We start from the raw sequence: 18,650 nt of genomic DNA, 5'->3' as shown, positions 1-18,650 counted from the left end.
CTGGGGCTGCCCCCCTCCAGGGAGGGGACGACCCCTCCATCCTCCCACAGCGCGGCAGCGATGCGGCTCGGCTCTTGCCTTGTCACAGCTCTTGGAGCAGGTGGGTGAGACCTTAGGAAATGCTGATGTGGAAAGCCAAACTGTCCAGGTTTTGCACCAAAAAAAAAAAAGAGCCCCTTGTACTAAATCGTTCAGTGTGGGGCAGCTGCAAGGGATGTTTCCCCCTTCCCTGGGGCCTAGCAGCCCCCTGCCTGTGCTGCTCCAGGGAGGGGACACGTGGGGACCCTCGGCCGGGGACCCCTGCCTGTCTGCTGGGCAGGAGCATCCCACGAGGGATGATGTGCAGAGTCCAACCTGCGGAGCTGCTCCAGCCCCTGGCGATGGAGGAAGGTTTTTCTGGGAGTGTTTTGAAGGGTGTCGATGTTTCCCGGTGCTGCCACGTGGCTTGGAAAGGCAGCCTGGAGCTTGAAGTTCCTCCTCGTGGGCTAAGGGGAGCCCAGGGTGATGGCTCTGGGGTGGCTCAGCCCTTCCAGTGCTGCCCAAGGAGCACCACGGTGCTCAGCTGAGGGTGGCGATCAGCTGCCATCTCCTGGGGCAGCTAAGAGAAGCTTTTCCCTTCCAGGTGCCTGTCCAGGCTGTATTGCACGAGCCCGTGCCTGCTACCCGTCCCCTCCTGCTGCGGGTGCTGCTCCAGGTCTCCCATTCTGTGGATGCCAGAATCGCTGCTGGGATGTGAGCAGAAAGGCAGGAGGAGAGGAGGCGGCACAAACCCCCTCTTCTGTTGGCCACCGCTTGCCTTTTATCCCCAGCATTGCTTGGGTGGGCTCCCACGGGAGCCTGTCCAAGTTTCCCCCCCCACCAGTACGTGGGGCTGCCCGCAGCGGCCATGCCAGCACCACTCGGTAAGCGTTCACCAGTATCTCATTCCACCTACATCTGCCTTCTTCGCGGAGGATCTGCGCTGGTTCGTGCCGGTGCCTGGCCCCCTGTCAGGAGCTCTGCAGGCAGCCGGGAGCTGCTCCTAATGGGCTGCCAGGGGATTTGTGCGCTGACAGCTCCCTGCAACCGCTCGCTCCACCCGCCGGGCTCTCCTCTTCTTGGTCGGATGGTGGAGGATGCTCCGACCAGCGTGGGGAGGGGGCTGGCTCCTTCCCCCCCCCAGGTATTTGTGATGGTGCTGGAGGGTTGCGGTACCCATTGCCTTGGTGGGGCTGATACAACCCTGGGGGTGCTGGCGGTGGAGGCAGAGGGTCCCTGGGCTGGAGGAGCCCCTGGAGGGTGATGGTCTGGGATGGGGATTGGTAGAGGGGAGGTCTGGGGGTACCACAGGACAAGTCTTGTCTCAGCTCCAAGGGGGAGCCTGGGTGAGGGGCTCCTGTTAGCTGGGAGAGCTGGGAGCAAGTGCTGATGCCCCACAGGACTCCCTCTCCAGCAGCTTGGGGGCCTCCCACGCTTTCCTCTGGCTGAAACATCGCCTCTCTTCTCTGTTTGATGCAGGGCTCCCCTGTCTCCCCACAGACCCTGCAAAGGGGCTGGGGGGGGAGGGGGTGTCCTGGGGGCTCCCTGGGGCCCAGCCCCATCCCCGCAGGGGCCATGGCAGCTGCTGCAGGGGGACTGCCCTGTCACCCTGCCAGCACGGAGCAAGTCGCAGCCTGCCGTCTTGTATGGCTTTTTATTCCTATGTGATTATACATCCCACTTCATATAGGGATTGAAGCCGTGCAATACGCCGGGGTCCTACGGCGGAGAACAGCCCCTGTGCCATGGGAGCTGGCTTCGGAGGAGCCACCAAAGCTATCCCCCAGGGTGCGGGAGCAGAGCTGCTGGCCCCAGCCTGGGCTCTATCCTAAATCCCAGGCTCCCCAGCCCTCTCGGAGCAGGTGAGGCGTGCCAAGTTGCTTTGGGGTGAGGCCCAGCACAAGCCCGCTCCTTGCATTGCATCCCCTTGCGAGGGCGGGCCTGATTCTGCACTGTGTCTGGAGAGCTCCGGCGGCTGCGCTGATGGGCTCAGCCCCAAAGTGGGGAGGTCCCTGGGGAGCCCCTCGCCTTGCTTTTGCCCCCCACTATCCCAGGAGATGGGTGGCAGCCTCCCGGTGAGGGCACTGGGAGGAGGTGCTGCTGGCAGGAGAGGAGGAGGAAGAGGAAGGAGCTGGGGAATGGCCACAGCAGCAAGGGCTGCCCCAAGCACGACGCTCTTCAAAGTTTCTCAAGAGGCCTCAGCCACTCTTTCAAGGTTTGCGTTAAATCTGTCACATTAGCGAAAATAGTGAAAATTACCTGGCTTGTGGAGGAGATGAAAGGCAGCCCCCTTCCGATCCCTCCATAAAGGAAGGGCCCCATTAACACCTAGTGAAATATTAGCTATTAATCAGGCTCTGTGCAAAATAAAACCATCCACATTTATCATTATTGGATCCTTAATGAAGTGATAATGGGAATGCTGGGGAGCTGTGATATTAATGTCTCCTAAGAGGCAAGAGCAGAGCCAAGGGCGGCAGCCAAGATTTTTAATTTACTGCCAAAAGCTCGTGCTGTTAATAACGCAGTTACTTCTCCCAGCCATTAGCACTGTTTGGCTACGAGCAGCCCACTTAAGAGAGCGAATGGACCCTGAACACGCCTGGGCTTTGCTTGCCCGCTCCCTGCCCAGCGGCTGGGTGTGCTTTTCCCCAACGGCTGTCCCTGCATCCCCTGCCCGGGTGCGGGGATGTGGCCAGGGAGCTGTCGGCCATCTCCTTCCTGGAAGCTGGCTGGTGTAGAAAGAGGTTTTGCTTTGCCAATAAAAAGGGCAGGGACTGGGAGCACCAAAACCAAGCAGCTCTTGTTGTCCTCGTTCTTTCTGTGACTTGTCTCCTTAGGTGAAAGCGCCCCTCACGTGACGCGAATATCCCAACCAGGACAGTGCGGGTAAGCTGCAAAGCCCTGCTCAGCTGTGGTGACTCACTCAAGTTCCCGACGGGAAAGTCATCGCTTCTGGCAGGCTCTGACAGCCCAGAGGCAAATCAGTACGTGGCAGGTAAGTGATGCTGTTGCATCTTTAGATGCAACTGTTATCTCGTAAATCCTTGCAAAACCTGACCGGTGTGGTCCAGGTGTATGCTGGCTCATGCGTGGGGTCTTCTGCTGTCAGCGAAGGGACTGCAGGTCAGAGGGAGCTGGCTTAGGCCTAGAGCAGTAAAATGCAATTCTGTGCTGAGCACAGTCCAGAGGAATAAAATGATGCCTTGTTTGTAAGGGGTGCGCATGCTCCAAAGCTCCTTTCCTCCCTAGGCAGAAGATGCACCAAGGTCCATGCAAGCAATCTGTCGGAAACGGAGCTTCGCTCTATCCAGGTAGAAGCATCAGAAGAGGAAAAGTGTTTCTGTAACCCAGGTGTCCTTGGTCAACCTCCCCCTGTCCTGTTATCTCCTCATTAGAAAAGAAGGGACACGAACAAAAACCGTATATGGAGGCCAGGTGAATGTAGATGTGAAGTGCACTTCAAACAGCTCCATCCTTTCAACAAACCTTTTATCAACCTTCTCTCCTCCCCAACACAAACTCTTTTTAATGATGAGTGAAAAGGCACTTTTTAGAAAGCAAGGACACTGCTCAGGGTACGCATGGTATTAGCAGTGTAGGCATTTCCCAGGAGAAGCCAGCGAGCCCTAGCCCAAGGTCTTCTGAACTTGACTGCGACACAGCGCAAGCAGCGGCTCCAAGGACTAGTGCGGCGCTCGGTGATGCGGCAGGGCTGTGGGCAGAGCGCCGGGGCATGGCGGGCCCAGGCTGGCACGCTGGACCTGCTGCTGAAGGTGCCAGTGACCCTTCTGCCAGGCACCTCGGCCCAAAACCGGAGTCACTCTGGATTTCACCGGAGCAGAAGTGGACAGGAAGCATTAATGTTTTGGAGCCACATTTAGCCAGTTATCCTGGCCGCAGCCCAGACTTTTTGGCTGTATCGTTGCTTGTGTTAGTGCCCCTGCGGTGCTGGCATGCCGGGCATGCAGCAAAAGCCAAATGCTCTGAAACCTGCTGGTGACCTCCAGAGAAAAACGCGCAGCACAAAGCAGCTTCTCCTGCGCAACCACCGCCTGACATCACGGGGGCACAGTGAGCTTTAGAACGCTTGGCAGGCTTCTCCCAGCAGATCTCAAAGCTGTTTGCCAGTGTGAGCAAGTTCAGGCATGTTACAGAAGACCTTCAGACTCAGAGGACAAATGAGATGCGTGGATGAGTTTAAACCACCGGGGGAAGACCAGGGCTTTGAAATCCCCAGGCTTGTGCCTTGACACTACGTCTGGGCTGTGGCCCAGACAGTCCAGCTGCCAGCCTGGCATCGATACCGGGCCCCGTGACGGTCCTGCTGATATCCCTACTTGTTAGATATTGGCTTCAAAACCAAAGCAGGAGGTGTCGCATCCTCCTCAAAAATCCACCCTCCGATCAATCTCAGAGCAGGGTGCAGAAGGACTGTTCAGTGAGACACCATGACTCGTGGTGTTGGCAGGATGGTGTATTTATGTCACAAGATGAGATCAGCCACATGGAGTAGATCTGTCTGTCTGGAAAGAGTCTAAGTCAAGCGTGTCCTATTAAATTAGGGCTGGATTTTCAAAGGAGCTCAGCTCCCACTTAGGCTCTGTAACAAACAGGCAGATATTCAAAAGGAGTCGAATGTGTTGGGTCCTACTGGCTGCTGAGCTGAAGCCCTTTGAATATCCAGCCAAAACTGTCACTGTGCTTGTTGCTACAGGCAGAGCCCTTCTGAAATCCCGCCCCACCATGGGCTCCGTGTCCTGGGAAACTCAGCTGATCTCTGCTCTCCCACATATTGCACCGCAGTAGGTGATGAAACAGCGATAACCATTGCATCCTCATACATGCGGGGAAGCGGCTCCCTGTCAAAGCACGGCTCCAGCAGCTTTGCCCTTTGATCAGCTCAGCAGCATGGGTCAGGAGAGCCGAGCGTGAAGGTTTCCTTGCCTTTTGTTCTGCAGAATTAGTGGAGTTAATCAGAGTGACAGTGACTTCTGCCTCAGCGCAGAAGAAAGGTCAGTGGCTCTGCCTGGATGCGCAACTGTTTTCTAGGCAGTTGGAAAACAACACTGTGAAAGCTCATGGCACACACGCTGCAGGCCTGGAGGCTCTTCTGACGGATCAGTGGGGAAGATGTCCAAGCGGAGGGAAAGAGGCTGGAGGAGAAGGGCTCAGCTGGTTCACCACTGCACCTCAATCGTCCCCTTCCTTATGTTGCACAGTGAAGGTATACCACCCTCTGTGTCACTGCACTGCTTGTGCGTCACGTGTCGGGATGAAACACTGCCGATGTGCTCCTTAGCTGTGCTGCTGGGTGTGTGTCGTGCTGGGCTTGGGGCCTTTGTGTCACCTCAGGCACCCTGGTGTGGGAGGAGCCGCAGGGCGGTGTACGGTGCGTGGAGCTGGTGCTGGGTGTCCCCTTCCCACTGCGTCCCCCCGCCAGCACCTCCGTGCCTCTGGCTGGGCAGGCCGTGCTGTTGCTCTTCCATGGCTTCAGTCACTGTGAGGCACTTTGTGAACCTGCAAAAGCCCCTTGATGAGCTGCTCTTGAGCTGGGGGCACTGGCGGTGCAGCAGCCGCAGCGAGGGCTCTCCCTGGCAGCCCGACCACAGCCTTGCTTTCCCCATGTCTTCTAACTGTAGTGGAAGCAGACACAGGAGTGGCGGCTCACAGCAGTGTTAAATGTGGCCTCTGTGTCCGTAATGTGACCTCTTGCCTTCCTCTGATCCCAATTACAAGTGCTTGCTTTTGCTGTGGACATCCACTCATGTGTTTAATTAGTGGATTCTTTCTCTCAAAGATACTAGCAGCCTTAACAGTGAGCCCTAATTTAAGTAGTTTACATTTGTCTGCAGTGTTGAGGCCTTCATTTACCCCCAGTCCTAATTAAATGCATCTGGCTATCTGCAGAGGGAGCTCTCACAATCTCTCCGTGGCTCTAATTAAAACGGCCTGGATGTCCATGACATTGGTGCCCGTCAAGCCTGTCACCAGGAGGTGATGCCCACCTTGGAACTGGCTGAAGAACGCATAGGAGTCATTGTTGCTGAGAAAAGCCTCCACATCGAGGCCCTCCTGCAGTGCCTCATCCACCAGCTCCAGGCTGCAGATGGCACCCGCCGCCTCCGTGGGCCCATCCTGCCCATCCGTTCCCCCGCTGAGGAAGACGATCTCGCATCTCCCTGGGGGGCTGCTGAGTTCTGTAGCCTGTGCCCTGTGCAGCTCCAGCCCCACGCGCAGGGCCAGCTCCTGGTTTCTCCCTCCTTTGCCCGTTCCTTGAAGCTGAACCGTGGTTTCTCCACCGGCCAGGATGCAGACTGGTCTTTCAGGTCCTAATCCTCGCAGGGCCTGTAGAAACTCGGCAAGGTTCAAACCCGGGATCTCTAGCTCTGCCACCAGCTGCAGGAGATTCCCTCTCACCTCATTACCCAGGGGCCCTTCTCTGAGGCCGGCGAAGCCCAGGCAGACTAGCCGGATCAGCTGGCAGTACAGCGTGGCAACACGGCTGACTTCCCCACAGACTGCTGCGCTCAGAATCAGAGTTGCATAGCCCAGGCCCTCAGCTTGGCGTTTGGCCTCTTCTAAAGCCAGCATGTTTGACCCGATGATGATGTTGCAAACGTGGGAGTAGCCTTCTGGAGCATTGGGCTTGGTGGGAGAGCTGGACAGAACTGTTTCCACTGACTTGGGCAGGTTGTGTAGCAGGTTGTATTTGGCGAGTATCTGAAGGCAGTCTTGGATGCTGTGGGAGCTGGCAGCAGTGGGCCCACTCGCTATGATGTCCACGGGGTCACCAATCACATCAGAAAGGATGAGGCTCACCACCTACCAAGAGAAACACCTGCAGATTATTGTGGGAGGCAGAGACAGGTGATTGTGCAAGAGTCTGGCACAAGCACTGCTCTGAGTTCCACCTGCACCACCCTCATGTCAAAGCAGATGGAGACAGGGGTAGATCTTGGCCCATTTTTGTTTTAAGGTCCCATGAGGGTCACCTTGCCCTTCTCAAATTTGCAGATCTAAAACAACCTTTGATGTCAGATGGTGACCTAGTGTGGGCTCAGTAACGGCATGTGCTGAGAACAGTCCCCAGGGGAGCCAAGAGATGGACCCAGGCTCGAAAGCGTTGTGGTGGAGCACTAGCATGCTGGAAGTCCCTGCTGGGAGTGGTGTGATGGGACGGCTGACACTTGCAGAGTCTGAATTCCCCCTGCTCCATCTCTGTCTTCCTGAGAGTTTGGGTCCTCAATGACATCTGAGCCACAGAGTCCCAAAACAGATTGCAAAGGTGATTCATTTAGTGACGGGGGAAAAAAACCCCTGCCAGTACGCTTAGGTCAGTTGATTAAATGCCTATTTTGAGGGCAGATGGGTGATCTCTGGGCAAGCAGGGGCTTCCCCTCGGTTACCTGTGCGGGATATGCGAGCTGGGCCAGCCCTCCACCCTTCAGCAAGGACAGAGTCTTCCGGACAATATTCAGTTCCTGTATGGCAGCTCCTTGGGAAGCCAGCATCTTTGTGAGTTCCTCCTTCTCTTTGAGGAGGATGGGAGGGATGGGAGCAGGCAGCAGGGCTGATCCACCCCCTAGGATGCAGAAGAGATGCCAAGAACATCAGGATGGCAGGAAAAGGAGGACAGGAAGAAAGCAAGGCTGTTCAAGGCTTGAGTCTGTCTTCCCTCACCAGCGTGCAGCGGGAAGGCAGAGGTGGTTGGAGAACTATGCTGAGATCTCTGCAGAATTTCATCTTCTTCACCAATGGATTTTAATCACTGCTGCCCCGCACTATTTGCGGTCAGCTACGTTTCACCTGGGCAGTGTAAACCTCACCAGCCCAGGTACCACATGCCTGCAGTGCTGTGGGGATGACAGAGAAGAGGCAGCAATTACTATGCCCACCACATCAGGCTTAGTGTGTTGTCACACTGATTTCTCAAGGGCTGTGAGCAGGGAGTGTGGGCTCCACAACTCACACAGCAGTCAGTGCTAAGCAGATGGAGACACTGCCTGCTCTGGCTCCATTTATTCAGGACAGTGTGTGAAGACACCAGCTATGGCTGCAGCAAGATCAGAAACTGAACTGCACTCATCTAGACCTGGGAGGTAAGGAAAGGGGGAGGGAGTAATGCAAAGGACAAAGCACAAAGAATCCACGGTGATAGATGGGATTCCCATTGGTGAGGCTGATACAAGTGGGCACCGGAAATGTGGAAAAGGGGGCAAGAAAAAAAGGTTCTATTGGAAAAGTGGAATGGATGGAAAATACAGAGTAGAAAGGAGCAAGAACTGAGCAGAGAGTGTATGGAAGTACAGCTGAAAGCTACTGTCAAAAGGCAAAGCCTGCTCAGACGTTTGAGACAAATCAGTATCAATAAAACATGATGAGCAAGAAAAACAAATGCAAATGCCTGTGTTTCAGTCAATAGCCAGGGATCTAGCAGAGAGTCAGGAGCAGTTGGGGACCGGCTGCTGCGTGGGAGTGTGTGTGCATGGGGAGCCACAGCTGTGGGGAGATCCTGTACAGGCTCCCTGAAGGGCTGAGGAATCTCTTGGAGATCCCTGTAGCCAAAGGACAGGAGGAAGCCCAGGGGAATCCCCTGCAAGCGCAGCTGGATGCCATTCACTTGGGTGTTTGCCTAACAGCACTATTTTCTCTGTACTAAATTGGGCTGCAGCATCCACAGAGGAACCAGAGGGAAAATCACTGAGCAGAGGAGACCAAGGGGTTTCTACAGAGCTGCTCCAAGCCCTGCATGCTTTTGCCCTGTGACACCCACTCACTCAGCTGACCTCAGGCTGGGGTGACACCACTGCATCCCTCTGATGCACAATATCTACCTTCCTTACCCAGCCCTGGGTCTGGGGACAGCCTGGGGGCCTAGCAGCCAGGGCCTGGGAGTGTTCAGCGCTGACCCTGCAAGGTGCGTTGTGGCCTCATTTCCACTGCAAAACCCTGGAAAGGGTCAGTCCTGAATCTCAGCTTACAGACTTGCACCCCTGAGCAAATTCAGAGCATGCAAGTCCATCAAGTGCTTGCTTCTCCAAGTCTGCATCCCCAAATGTAAGGAGGGGGCAGGAAGAAAGCGTCCCCTTGCCAAGGGGTGAGAGCAGCTGGCAGGCTGTGCCCAGAAGTGCCATCTCACAGGGGTGGCACAACCGCAGGACCCAGCCTGTGCAGCTCAGCTTCTCCCCTGTGCTGGGAGGCAGTGTGCTGCAGCAGCAGGCAGCCCTGTGCCCTCCCCTGCCGCATCCCTGGAGAAACGCTGGCAAGAGAATGGAGAGGAAAAATCACAGAGGTGCAGGTGTCAGTGCAGAAAGAGCTGGCACAGCACAGCGCTCCCCTGCTGTGTGGCTGTGTGTGGGCAGGCAGCTGGAGGGCCCTCACCAGAGCCCATTCCCTGGGATCCCCATGCTACCTGAGATCAGCACAAGGAGCAGGTCATCTGCAGTCAGGCCCTCAGCCAGCTCCTGGATGGCAACTGCTCCCTTCAGAGCCTCTGCATCCGGGAGGTTGTTCTTGGCACCTTCGATGACCCGGATTTTGCTGCGTGGCTTCAGGAGCATCTCCCTGGTGAGGTAAGAGAGGCAATCACACTACTGACACGTGCACCTACACAGTTAGCCAGGCTGTCACTCAGCAGGAAAATGGGTTTGGTGTATGGCAAGTGACCAGGATAGGGAAGTGACCTTTGCTCAGTGTCTCTTCCCAAGGGCTGGGATCGCAGTGCGTCCAGTGCAAGACATGGGCTGTGTCACTGGTGCCACTGGGATGTGATGGTTGAGGACCAGGGCAGTGTGGTAGATGGGGTAGGCACCAGAGTGAGGGCAGCTGGAAAAGACTGAAGAGGTTCAGAGCAATATCCCACAGAGGACAAATCTGGCAGCCTACCCCCCCAAACTGTCCAGATACAGCCCCACTTACTGCGTTCCTGCTCGCTGCAGGCTCTCCTGGATGCCTAGTGGCACATTGATGATCCCCTGAACGAGGTGGTCTCCCAGGATTTCTTCTGCTGCTGCGGCCATCCCCAGCACAGCTTTGCCGAAACCCACCAGGTACAGGTCCCTCTTCACCGGAAAGGCCCGGCCCTTCACGAGCAGCTGAGGGCACTCACCTCCCTGGAGCTTCACAGCCCTCTTCAGCATTGCAGCCGGCTGGATGGTGCCCACTGCGCTGCGGAAGAGGGACAGCGCATGCTCACGGAGGGACATGCTGCCCAGGGCGGCCAGGCTGAGTATGTCTGCTTGGTGGGGTGGGCTTGTACACACTCTGCTGACACTGGCAAGGCCTCAAGAGCTTGGGGTTCCAACCTGCAAGGGAAAGTGAACGTTTTTGCTAGCAGAAGAGACAGAGCTGTCACAGAGAGCGCAGGGAGGGCAAAACATGAACCACAGAGCTCTAGTTCCTGTTTCCTCTAGATTATGGTGCCATATCAATGGCATTTTCAAACCTCTGTCCAAGCAGGAGGGAGGGAAGGACAGTGTCACATTCAAACTACCTGTCAGCTTGTGGTTCCCTTGCAATCCCATCACCTCCCACAGGGAAGGTGAGCCCTGCCAGCCAGCTTCTCACCACTGTAGATTCGCCACTGGCAAGCCATCACTTCTATTTGCTCGGCATTTGACGCCTTTCCAAACTGTGGAAGCTGCTCTCTGTCCTGGAGAGAGCAGGGCCTCTGGGTGGAACAGCTTTTCACTACATTAACTCCCTTCCTCATGCTAGCCAAATGCTGATCTCATTCCCTGGCTGCACATTGCCCCCTGTGCCCCTGCAGCATCAGGCGTGGACTTTGGAGAAACAACAGGCTTGCTGGCTGCCTGATCCCTTGCTGCTGGTGGCTGCAGAGAGACAAGTAGAGAGGCCTCCCCACCAAACAGCAAATTAACATAAGGCTTAATTCACCTTTATTTTTCAGTCCTCTCATTATCCATTACAATCACATTTAGAGCACAAATAGGACTTCAGATCCAGGCGAAGTTGCCAGACGTGTCTGTGAAAGGCCATTTGAGCTATTCTCCACTGAGTATTAGCATTATACACAACAGAGATGAGTGTGGACCAAAGGATCTCAACTGCTCAAGGGCAGACACTTGTCCTGACAAAGGAAAGCAGCCCCTGCCAGCACGCACACATCTATTCCCTCCCAGCATTTCTCCTTCCCTTTGTTAACTGGCAGCAAGTTCACCGCTGGTTTCTCAGGATCAAAGATCCTTGTGATCTGCATCTCTCCCGCTCATGGCAATTATGGCACAGGCAATTAAGGCAGGGTGCCAGGAGGCTGAGGCAGCCCTGGCAACACACTCCACCACAGAACCGTTCAAAGTACCTGAGAGAGTTAATCCTCTCTAGTAAATGGATGTGTTTCGGTGCAAGGCCAGTGACTGGCTTCTTCTGGGAAAGCTCACAAGTCCAGAGGTCTCTTTGCCCTAACACTGCTATAGCATTGCAAAGTGTTAATGATTAAGCCAGACAAGTTTTCCAACAGCTTCTCTGGGTGTAAATCTGCCTCATTTTGCTGCAAAACCCCAAAGGCTCTGAAAACCTTCACACAAGCACCTTCTCAGGCAATGAAACTTGGACACACTCTGAAATCTATTGGATGAGGGACTTGCAGGTAAAACTGTATTGCAAATCATAGGTTTGCCAGAGGAAAAAATGATTTAATGCTTAGGAGAAACAGATTTTTTTAAAGGCAAAACCCAGGAGAGAGAAACTACCTATCTACACTCCCTTTAGATACTGCTCAGAAAGACTGGCTTTTCAGTCACGAGGAGAGATAAGAATAAATAAAAGACAGTGTGTCCTGACCACTTTGTTACTGGAGTCCCAAACTCCACAGCAGTCGGTGCTGCCAGCAGTTTAAACCACTGAGCCTCAGCCCTCTTACAATGAGGGCCAGAGTAACCCTGCTAACACCAGTGAAGTCAGCTGTACACCTCTCGGGAACTGAGATTAGCATCTCCGTTCCCAGCAGGTCTCCGATTCACCTGGCAGCACAGCGCAATCAGAGGAAGGTGTACAAAACAGAAGTGCATCACGCCCCAGGTCACCTCGTCTGAGCTGCAATACAGGGTTTGCAGAAGTGGTTGTAGAAAAAAGGCTTAAATGGAGCCAGGGGAGTTTAAGAAAATAAAACCCCAAACCTTTTAACAGGCTCTGTCTCTGCCTTGATGTTTCTGTGCACGGCTGACCCTGAAGACTAGGAGAATTGAGCACAACCAGACCTGCAGCTGCGGCTCCTGTCACACATGCCCTCCCGGCAGCTCCGCTCAGCTCCAACTCCAGACACGACACAGCAGGCGTGAGTTGTTTAAAAGCAATCCTCTCCTACTGGGGCTGAAAAAAAATAAATGCCAGCTTAATTCATCTCACACTTGTGTACATACTGCTAATGCTTGCTCTGGAAAGCATTTCACTACAATAGCAGGCATGTAATCTGTTTTCCGCACTCTGAGCTCAGATTATATTTTAACCATCAAGGCCTGATTCAGAGTCTGTTGAAGTCAGCATGTGTCTTTCCATGGCTTCTAAGGATTTTAGGGCATGCTGCCTGCACAGGAGCCCTGGCACTGATCTCTGTGCACAGGTGTAAACGCAGAGTAAATCTGGTGTAAAATCCCCTTGCAGCCAGAGGTTATCCAACTTTACAGCAACGCAACAGAGAGCTGAATTTGGCACAGACCCATTAGCTTTGGAGGTCTCGGTGTGTAACTCCGCTCCTTGTCAGCTCTGATTAGACACGCAGGCTCACTGGAGGCTCCCCTTGGAATGGGGGTGCTGTTAATGCCACAAATCCATTTTTATGTAATTTATTTATACAGTCTCAGGTACCAGGTACTAAACGTCATCAGGGAACAGCTATAAATCAGTGCTATGAAATCCACCGTAGATATTAACAAAAACTAAAACTCCTACTCATTTTATTAGGGCTTTAAAAACAAGATCAGGAGAACTGAACATCACCCCACACCGAGGCATAGGCAGCCTTGGAAAGAAAAACAATCCAAATGGCAGCTCTCAGACTACCTCCACGGATGGTGGGTCTAGAAATGACGTAATTGCCAGTTAGCTGCTGCGTATTGCACGTGGGGAAATGACATCCTCACATCCCTGCGTTTTCCTCTTTCCACTGCTGGCTGGGAGGAATCTGGGCTGGGAGAAGGGGCTGATGATGTGACTCATAATGCTTCACGCGCTAATCTTTGTTCCTCAGTTTCTCAGGGAAATCACATAGGGATGAACGAGCCCTCTTCTATATGGATATAAGGTGACAAGCGATAGGTAATAGTGGGGCTTGGATTTTACACCTTCCCTTCATCCCTGCTCGGGATAATTTGGAGTTGGGGTGCAGATAGTCTTTTGGAAAGTTTACTAGAAGTTCGCACTAAGCTTAGGAGGAAAATGATGCTAAGAATTGCCTGTTCCAAAGAGAGCAGGAGGACTGTAACGGGTTCAGATTAATCCCCTTTAAATGAAAACTTCCTCAGCTTTCACTGATGAATAACGTTCACCATCTACATACTTGTTTGCGTGCATTACCATTATAAGCTCTTTCTTCACAGGGCTCCTCCTAAGCCTGCAGAAATTTCCACTGTTAACTTTTACAACAAAAATCAGCAAAACCCCAGCTCCTCTTTTCCCCCATCTCTGGGAAACAGGGAGGGAGAGGAGCTGGACTGTGATAAAATACAGGCAAAGCGCTTGTTTGCATTACCTTTCATTAACTTTTTAATTAAAGCAATTCTGCAGGCAAGGAGCCAAAGTCAGAGGGAGACAGAAACAATCCAGCACTAGGGGCAGAATGTGATAGGCTGCCAGGTAAGTTGGATGGTGGCATGAGACCAAAAGCATGGACATAGGGGGGCAGAGTCTGAGCCATAAACTTGGAGTCACACTGGGGAGGAAAAGAGTGAACAAATGAGCTGGCTGTGGACATACAGTGAGAAAAATGAGCCAGCACCTCGCTCCATGGCAGGTACTCGAAAGCCAGAAAAATATTCCCTTCTAGAGGCTGGTCCGCCACGGCTGGGCAGAGCTGAGCTATTCCAGGTGCTGCGGTCGGGGGTTTGTTCAAGGGTTTGCATCACGGGCTTGTGGTTTTCTTGAAGTTGGGGCAATTGGGCTTGTTGCAGGCCAACCCAGTCACACATCCCGAGCGTCTCAGGTGCTGCAAGATCAGAGGATGCTGCAAGATCAGAGGATGCTGCATATTAATGCTCTGGGATGTCTAATTTAACTGAGATCTTCAGGGGTCTAAGGTAGTTTAATGTCATTGGGATGTCTCTGGATTTCCCGCAGCGTGGCAGTGATTGGTGGCTGGCCCATTGTGTACAGGGTCAACTCCAAAATGCCTGAGGGGCTTGGAAAATATTTGAGATGGCACCGGATCAAGCCCCAATTGTTTGAGGATAATTTTGAGCTCAAACTCTAAAAGACAGATTACATCTTTGTTACAGTAGTAAACTACCAGACACAGCAAGTTTTAGCAGTGTCTCTTGCTACTCGTTTTTCTTGCTACATGACTTTCTTCTGGCCTCTTGGTACGTAAATTACCGTTAGACTCACTGAGGCTTACCGCTTCCATTTTTTATACATTACCATGGGAGTTTACCTATGAAGTACAACAGAGCAGAGATTTTACTGCCTTAAACTCCCCTGTTCCCACTTACTGACACATCTTTTCTATCATTTGATATATCAACTCTTATTTGCCTGGTAAGCCCTGCTCAAACTCAAACTTGCTGCTCCAGATGGTCCCAAATGCATTACGAGAAAATTTTCCAGGAGATGCACTGAACCCAGGAGGAAAACAAAGTGGTGAAGGTTTGTTCCAAGTGACTATTCTGGGAGAATTAGACTGGGGATTTTTCAAGACTAATTTCTTTAAATGAAAATTTCAGAATTTGATTATTTTTTTAATCTGCACATGGATTTGCATAAAATTACCACACTGTCTCATTCGCATTTTGTAAAAGAGAAAATGTCTGCAGCTAGGATGGACCAGCTCATCTCTGCTCAGCTATGAAGGGTCCAGTACGCGAATGGGTACGCAGGGACAGGGTGAAAGGTCCTTTTGCCCTCGCTCACTGTGGTGCTCCTGCATCCGTAACTGGGAAAGAGGATGACGGTGGACAGAAGCAGTAGGACGAGACCAGGGTTTGCCAGGCAGGCAAGGGGAAAAAGTAGGATGGAGGGTGAATATCTTTGTTTCAAGAGTATGCTGAGCTCTGGGCAACCTGGGAGTCCTAATTTCTAATACATGGCTTTCTATATGTTTCTTGGAAAAGAAATATGTTGCTCTCATGACTGATTTACTCACCAGGAAAGTGTCAACAGGGTTTCTTTGCCTTTGATGGGGAATGTAGCCTAAGGGCAAATGCAGGGAAGATAAGTGTTCTGTTCAGCATTTTATAGATATAGATTGGTATCATTAGTAAAAAAATTAACTGGATTTGACATATGCATCTTACTAGTTTTTCTAGGTCACGTTCCCTTCACTCCCTATATACCTTTTGGAAATGATTTTCCTGTGCACTGAGGATTGCAGGGAAGAAAAACTTTTCACTAAAAAAATCCTTCTGTAGCTCACCACAGAACAGTACTACCCTGAAGCCAAGTCCATGCCAAGTCTACTTCCTTTCATGCTGTAATTTCTCAAACTACCTATTCTGAGTCAACTTGCAATCAAAGTTGAGAGTCATTTAAAATACAGGGAAGGATCATAGTATTCTAGAGAAGATGAAAAGTTGCCAGCCTTGAGGACTGGAATAATAGAAAGGGGTTGAAATTCAATACCGCAAAACACAAGGTCATGCTCTTTGGGATTAATAGCAAAAAATTACGAGCTCCTCAGTTGGAAATAACATAAGAGGAGAAAGAGCCAGGAATATTAATCAGTCAAAGGATGACAATTACGGCTGCCCTCTAGGCTGAGACAGGAGAAAGCGGAAAGCGGCAGACAAAAATCTACCTCGACTTTAGCGAGGTTTTTGACACCATTCTCATGAGGACACTGAAGAAGTGTGGGCTGGGCAAACACGCTGTTAGACCTGCTGACAACCAGCTTGACCACTGGGCTCAGAGGGCAGAAATCAGTGGCTCAGAGTCCAGCTGACAGCTGGTAACCCACAGGGACTGCGTCAAGGTTTATGTCACCCTACGGCTTCATTAGTGACCTGGAGGGTAGCGCAGAGTGCCTAATTTGGGGGAAGTGCTGACGGAGCCACCTTCCAGAGGAACCGTGATAAACACAAGGTCAGGGCCAACAGAACAGAAACCTGATGACGCTCAGCAAGGAGAAGTGTGAAGTTTTTCTGCTGAGGCAGGATCCCCGTGCTTCAGGGCGGGCTAGGAACCAAGTGGTGCAATCAACTAAGGAGCAACTTAATAGCAGCTGCAACTACTTGAAGGGTGGCTATAAAGACAGTGAAGATGAACCCTTCTTGGTACACTTCCTTCTCCCCACACTTCTGTGATTCCATGTTGCAACAGGACATGTTGCAGGGACAGGGTTCGATACTCCAGAGCACCACGCTTAGTTTCAAGAGCCCATAAAGAGATGCCAAGCTGTAGGATACAAGTCCTCCTCACAAGCCTTCAATCATAACCGTTACCCACAGAGAATCATCAAGCCCAGCAGAGTCCAACAGAAATACACTCACCTGAGCAGCGTCGTTTCCAGAAGCATCTCTCCGAAATTCACATCCACGCATCCGAGCAAGCACAGGTTCTGTCTGTATTGTGCAGGTTACAGTGGTATCTAATATAGAAATGCATAGGTAGAATGACTGTATTTGATCAATGTTACTCAAGCAGCAATTAAACATTTTTTTCCATTAACTAGTTTTGCAGGGGCATTATCCATAATTCCCACTTAATGTGACATTTTGCTAGGAGATCCAATTATCCTGCCAGATAAATTCCAGCTTGGTATAAACTGACAAACTAAGTTCCAATGATTAGGAAGAAAGGCAGAAGAAAGAATAAAAAGGGAGTGACAAAATATCGAATCAACAACCCACGGTGTTATACAACTCTAAAACTTAGCTAAGTATTGTAGGTGTTTTGAAGTAAATTGTCTTATGATGGTATTGGTGAGTCACCTTCAGGGCCCACATGAGAGAATCCAGGCTTTGATCACGCAATTTACAGCGCGCAAGAGGCACGCTGTTCTGCGCTTCCCTCAAACCTCTCCTCACACGGAAATCAATTGTAGGTTTTGACCCGAGCTGCAACGGGGTGGCTGACGCCGAGACCCTCAGAACTAACGAAGACGTCTTCTGTGGAGTCTCCCTAGACTCCCACGTGAAAATCTTGCCTCTGTATCAAAGTAAAAATCAGTGACATCGTTCTGAAAAGCCAACCCCATCACAGCGTGAAAGGGTGAATCGGGCTGGATGTCTAAACCTGTAACTCTAATAAGTGAACAGTAAGGGCGAGTAATCTGAGAAAAGACTTTTGTTTCACTAAATTGTATACACACATAAAATAATCAAGCGTGTTTGACTGAGGTGCAAGCAGAGCTTTGACAATAGCTCCCGGACTCAGCGTTTGACCACAGGAGGGCAATATTATTCTAAAATCAAACTCTATTCTGGAGACTATGAAAGGAAAATGCAGTTAACGCTTATGAAGGCATCCACGGTTTGTGGGGTTTTTTTCCTTTTTTTTTTTTTTTGATTCTGACCTTCTGGGGGACCAAAATGACAAAAGATCTAGTACTCTTCTAAAATTAAAATAGCGAGGTGCTGGAAATCTTCGGGGGGGGGGGGGGGGGAAGATTCCCACAGCTACTGTACACTCCAGGAACAGCTTTTTAAGGTTAGAAATGTACAGAAAGGTCCACGATAAATAACATTTCCAAGGTGTCTGGATTGGAACACCAGCCTCAAAAGCCAAGGCGTCTTTCTCAGAGGTGCAGCATGTGCTCATCCTTATCTGACGTATTACATGACGTCAGACCGTAGCCGTGGCGTTTCTGCAGTACTGCGCGGAAGCCAGTTTTTAGAACAATAAAAATTAGTGGGACATAAAAATACGTAACAATAGAACTGAAGGGGGGGAGTGCGGGAAGCACGAGGAAGTGACCGCAGCGCATGTCCAGGGCGGGGATCCGGCCCGGCCCCGCGGCGGTTCCCGTTACGCGCTGCCGGGCCCCCGGGAGCCGCTTCCTGCCTGGGCACCGCGGAAAAAGACGTCCTGTCCCGTCCCGTCCCGTCCCGTCCCGTTCCGTACCGGGCACGCTACACGCCGCGTAATGCCGGCCCGGGGGGGGGGGGACGGGACCCGACACCGCGGCTTCACCCCGCCTCCCCCGGCCCTGCGCGGCACCGGAAGTGACGCCTCCCCCCAGCGGCGCGAAGCCGTTGCCCGCTCTACGGGATGACGTCACGCATTTAACCCGACTTCCCTGCATCTCGCGAGGCACGGATGGGTAACGACAGCTCGGCCCCGCCGTAGCCGCCCGGCCCTACCCTCGGTCCGCCCTTCCCACCTGGGGCCCCGCGTGGGGCAGGACGCCGACAGCCGGCCCGGCCCGGGGCAGGGCGGGCCTTCCTGCCACACTCAATATGGCCGCCGGGCACAGGCCACCCCCCCCGCCGCGTCCTCCCCTATCCCAGCAGGCCGTGCGCACG

General features: G+C 52.5%; 1 protein-coding gene across 3 annotated transcripts; it reads right to left on the bottom strand.

The window, feature by feature from the left end:
- Positions 1 to 1,658: 1,658 nt before the first annotated feature.
- GLYCTK (glycerate kinase) lies at positions 1,659 to 18,604 on the bottom strand. Of its 3 annotated transcripts, none has more exons than XM_075761916.1 (8): positions 18,509 to 18,604; positions 17,118 to 17,421; positions 16,677 to 16,774; positions 12,240 to 12,351; positions 9,940 to 10,325; positions 9,434 to 9,585; positions 7,428 to 7,603; positions 1,659 to 6,843 (listed from the first exon to the last, which is right to left on the bottom strand). In XM_075761916.1, exons 5-8 carry the CDS (start codon positions 10,224 to 10,226, stop codon positions 5,938 to 5,940), a joined length of 1,521 nt encoding a protein of 506 aa, XP_075618031.1. In that variant the 5' UTR covers positions 10,227 to 10,325; positions 12,240 to 12,351; positions 16,677 to 16,774; positions 17,118 to 17,421; positions 18,509 to 18,604; the 3' UTR covers positions 1,659 to 5,937. The 3 variants fall into 3 exon arrangements, with proteins under 3 accessions (XP_075618031.1, XP_075618032.1, XP_075618033.1); XM_075761917.1 differs by having other exon boundaries at positions 18,489 to 18,588; XM_075761918.1 differs by lacking the exons at positions 12,240 to 12,351; positions 16,677 to 16,774; positions 17,118 to 17,421; positions 18,509 to 18,604 and adding an exon at positions 9,705 to 9,846 and having other exon boundaries at positions 9,940 to 10,067.
- Positions 18,605 to 18,650: the final 46 nt, after the last annotated feature.

This window comes from Balearica regulorum, chromosome 10, assembly GCF_011004875.1.
Source record: "Balearica regulorum gibbericeps isolate bBalReg1 chromosome 10, bBalReg1.pri, whole genome shotgun sequence".
NCBI classification, from domain to species: Eukaryota; Metazoa; Chordata; class Aves; order Gruiformes; family Gruidae; genus Balearica; species Balearica regulorum.
This window is presented reverse-complemented; position numbering and strand designations above follow the sequence as displayed.